This window comes from Micromesistius poutassou (genome assembly GCF_964030765.1).
Source record: "Micromesistius poutassou genome assembly, chromosome: 22".
Classification (NCBI taxonomy): Eukaryota; Metazoa; Chordata; class Actinopteri; order Gadiformes; family Gadidae; genus Micromesistius; species Micromesistius poutassou.
The window spans coordinates 2,439,165-2,440,997 of record NC_140292.1 but is presented as its reverse complement, the minus strand read 5'-3'; the positions used below and the strand labels follow the sequence as shown (position 1 = coordinate 2,440,997).

Here is a 1,833-nt window from a genome sequence, read left to right as displayed (position 1 = left end):
ATATTAATTGATCTACCACAGATCAAACCAGCACCTCCATGTTGTGTCATGGAGCCACTGAGCAATGAGAGCTCTGCTGTGATTGGACTAATGTTATGTTCTCTGTCTCCCATGGCAACCTGTCTCCTCCTCCACCCGGACCCCCACTGCCCGGACCCCCACCCGCACTCTACACCATGTCTGTCTGCCCGGCCCACCTGCCTGTCTGTCTGTCCACCTGTCTGTCTGTCCACATGTCTGTCGGTACATCTGTCTAGCCTCATGCAGAGGTCAAGGAGCATCCCTCCTCCTCTGGTAAGATCTTTGACCTTTGACCTCTGTCTGTTCACCCAGAGACTGTTGATGCTGCTCCCCTTGTCCTTCCCCCCCCTCCCCCCCCCGTTCTGATGCTCAGCCCACACAAACTCTTACAAGTGACCCCCAGTAGTGACATCACAAGTGGGAGACCCCTGAGGGAGGGGCCAGCCTACCAGTGGATCAACTCCACTGGGAAGACTGGTCTGTCAATCATATACCTTGGAGGACATGCCCACTAGTGATGTCACTATGGGGTCTATTTTGAAACTGTAAAGTAGAGGTCCTCTGAAGTAGCTGGTAGCTGTAGTTCCCAGTCTAAAGTAACTGGTAGTTGTAGTTCCCAGTAGTCTGTAGCTGGTAGTTGGAGTTCCCAGTCCCTCTGCTAGGGGGCTTAACCCTCTAACTCTGCCCTCCTCCCTCTAACTCCACCCTCCTCTCTCTAACTCCACCCTCCTATCTCTAACGCCACCTCCTCTCTCTAACTCTGCCCTCCTCTCTCTAACTCCGTCCTCCTCTCTCTAACTCCGCCCTCCTCTCTCTAACTCAGTCCTCCTCTCTCTAACCCCGCCTCCTCTCTCTAACTCCGCCCCTCCGCTCTCTAACCTCCGCCCTCCTCTCTCTAACTGTCCTCCTCTCTCTAACTCCGCCCTCCTCTCTCTAACTCCGCCCTCCTCTCTCTAACTCCGTCCTCCCTCTCCTCTAACTCCCGCCCTCCTCTCTCTAACTCCGCCCTCCTCTCTCTAAACTCCGCCCTCCTCTCTCTAAACTCCGCCCTCCTCTCTCTAACGCCGCCCTCCTCTCTCCCCCAGCGGCCGGCGGCGGTGATGAGGGCGTTCTTCTGACCCCGGGCAGGATGAGCCAGCGCCAGGGCAAGGAGCCGGGGCATCAGACCCCCAGCAGAGAGGTCCTGACCACGCCCGCCTCCCTCAGCCCCGGGGTCAGCTACACCCACGGTAGGACCCCCGCCCAGCCGTCCCAGTGGACCACGCCCGTGTGTTTGATGCTGGGGTTGGGGGGAGGGGGAGGGGGACTGTTAGATACAGTGGTGATGACCTCATCACATACACACGTCCCAAACCCCCTCCTGGGGTTCATCACTACATGAGACAAGAGACAAGACCCCCCTCCATATCCTCAGCCTACCTGTAGGCCTCCTAGAGCCAGATGACCCCTGACCCCTACCTGTAGGCCTCCTAGAGCCAGATGACCCCTGACCCCTACCTGTAGGCCTCCTAGAGCCAGATGACCCCTGACCCCTAGCTGTTCCTTAAAGACATGGATCTGAAGTCTATCTGGACGTTAGGGCGCTGAGTATGTTGGGGGTACTGAGTATGTCGGGGTACTGGGTGTGTTGGGGTACTGAGTGTGTTGGCACTGTAGCTCATTAGGATCCGTGCACTTATGTATGTTGTATGTCCTGGCACTTAATGTACGCACTAATTGTATTTTGTACGTGGCCCTTAAATATAGTATTAACAGTGTGTTTATTCTAGCTATTTTTGTTGTATATGGGGAATGGGTTAACCTGGCGAATGT

General features: G+C 55.6%; 1 protein-coding gene across 2 annotated transcripts in view; it reads left to right on the top strand.

The window, feature by feature from the left end:
- Window positions 1–157: 157 nt before the first annotated feature.
- Window positions 158–1,833, top strand: part of osbpl8 (oxysterol binding protein-like 8) — a 25,108-nt gene continuing 23,432 nt past the window's right edge. For both annotated transcript variants that reach the window (XM_084486755.1, XM_084486754.1), the window contains exons 1-2: window positions 158–294; window positions 1,107–1,250. In XM_084486755.1, coding sequence (XP_084342881.1) covers window positions 1,151–1,250 — 100 coding nt within the window. In that variant the 5' untranslated portion in view covers window positions 158–294; window positions 1,107–1,150. The remainder of the gene's footprint in view (window positions 295–1,106; window positions 1,251–1,833) is intronic.